This window comes from Ictidomys tridecemlineatus, chromosome 4 (genome assembly GCF_052094955.1).
Source record: "Ictidomys tridecemlineatus isolate mIctTri1 chromosome 4, mIctTri1.hap1, whole genome shotgun sequence".
NCBI lineage: Eukaryota > Metazoa > Chordata > Mammalia > Rodentia > Sciuridae > Ictidomys > Ictidomys tridecemlineatus.
In genome coordinates, this window is record NC_135480.1 from 55684821 (window position 1) to 55686517 (window position 1697).

The window sequence follows — 1697 nt, forward strand, 5'->3', positions numbered from 1 at the left end:
AAATAGAGGCAGAGAATCATTGCCAGATTCAAAATACATATCTGAGGAATGTGCCAGATTCAAGTATTCTTGTTTTTTTGTTATTGTTGTTGTTTTTTTCCAGTTGATGTGTTGCTTTTATTTTTTCCAGGTTTTAAACTACCCTGGATCTTTGTCCTGTGTTCTGGACCTTCCTTGGCACTGATTTATACCACTATAATCTCCTACAATCAAGCTGCCTCTGAAATCAGGGGCTATATGGACAAAGAAAGTATTTTCTCCTAGTACTACATGAAGAAGGTCCAGATCCTAAGGTCTAAACCCTAAGTCTGACTTGTTAATTCTGCTTTGACATTATTTGCTCTGCATTCTTTGTTTTCAGGAATTTGATTCTGATTTTCTGGAGAACTTGTGACTTCTCCTGATTCCCAAATCATACCCTGGACTAGATGATGACTCTAAAGTGTAAAATTAAAGTATCTGTAGTCTCAGGGTCCCTTGCTGGCAGTGCAGATCCTACTCTTCAGTTTGGTGTTATTATCAATCAATCTTTGCCTCTGGATGATCTAGCTATGTGGAAAGGAAACATCACTCATATTAGTGAATTCATCCTGGTGGGATTCCCTACTGCCCCTTGGCTGCAGATTTTGCTCTTTTTCCTTTTCCTCATCACTTACCTCTTTGTTCTGTTGGAGAATTTGGTCATTATCCTCACTGTATGGGTCACTGGGTCTCTGCACAAGCCCATGTACTATTTTCTGGGCACCATGTCCTTTCTGGAGGCCTGGTATATATCTGTCACAGTCCCCAAGATGCTGGTTGGATTTCTCCTTCATCCCAATACCATCTCCTTTTTGGGATGCATGACTCAGCTCTATTTCTTCATCTCACTTGCCTGCACTGAATGTGTGCTTTTGGCTGCCATGGCCTATGACCGTTATGTGGCCATATGTTGGCCTCTTCGCTATCCAGTCATGATGACCCCAGAGTTTTGTGTTCAACTGATCATTAGTTCCTGGGTAAGTGGCTTCACCATTTCCATGGTAAAGGTGTACTTTATCTCCCAAGTTGCATTCTGTGGCAATAATATCTTGAACCATTTTTTCTGTGATGTGTCACCTATCCTCAAACTAGCCTGCATGGACTTATCTATGGCTGAGAGAGTAGACTTTGTGCTTGCCATCATCATCCTTGTGTTACCTGGCTTTGCTACTGTCCTTTCCTATGCCTTCATTGTCTCTAGCATCCTGCACATATCCTCAGCCACTGGGCAGCGGAAGGCCTTCTCCACCTGTGCATCTCACCTTACAGTGGTGATCATTTTCTACACAGCAGTGATCTTCATATATGTCCGACCTCGGGCCATTGCTTCATTTAACTCTAACAAATTGGTCTCAGCCATCTATGCAGTCTTTACTCCCATGCTTAACCCTATCATCTACTGCCTGAGGAACAAGGAGGTCAAGGATGCCATTAGAAAAACCATCGTGAGTGGCTGAGCCCTTGAGAGATTCTCTTTGCTGAAGAGACCTTCCTTCTTTCATATTTTTCTTTAACCACCAAAAGCACCTTAATTACAGGAGAGTCTACAATTGTAAACACACTCAGAATAATGATTTAACCAGGGATCAAAGAACCCCCCCCCCCACGTTGATCAGGTTTTCATTAAATGCTTCCTTTTATAAGGCAGTAGATGAAGTTGTCAAAATTCTGAGATA

At 42.1% G+C, this 1697-nt stretch overlaps 1 protein-coding gene across 1 annotated transcript; it reads left to right on the forward strand.

Annotated features, from left to right (window-relative positions):
• The first annotated feature begins 551 nt into the window (after nucleotides 1–551).
• LOC101976435 (olfactory receptor 6B9-like) lies at nucleotides 552–1478 on the forward strand. The gene has a single exon (XM_013366307.3). It carries the CDS (start codon nucleotides 552–554, stop codon nucleotides 1476–1478), a length of 927 nt encoding a protein of 308 aa, XP_013221761.2.
• Nucleotides 1479–1697: the final 219 nt, after the last annotated feature.

Coding starts and splice junctions, on each gene's coding strand:
- LOC101976435 (XM_013366307.3), top strand. CDS start 552: ATGTGGAAAGGAAACATCACTCATATTAGTGAATTCATCCTGGTGGGA.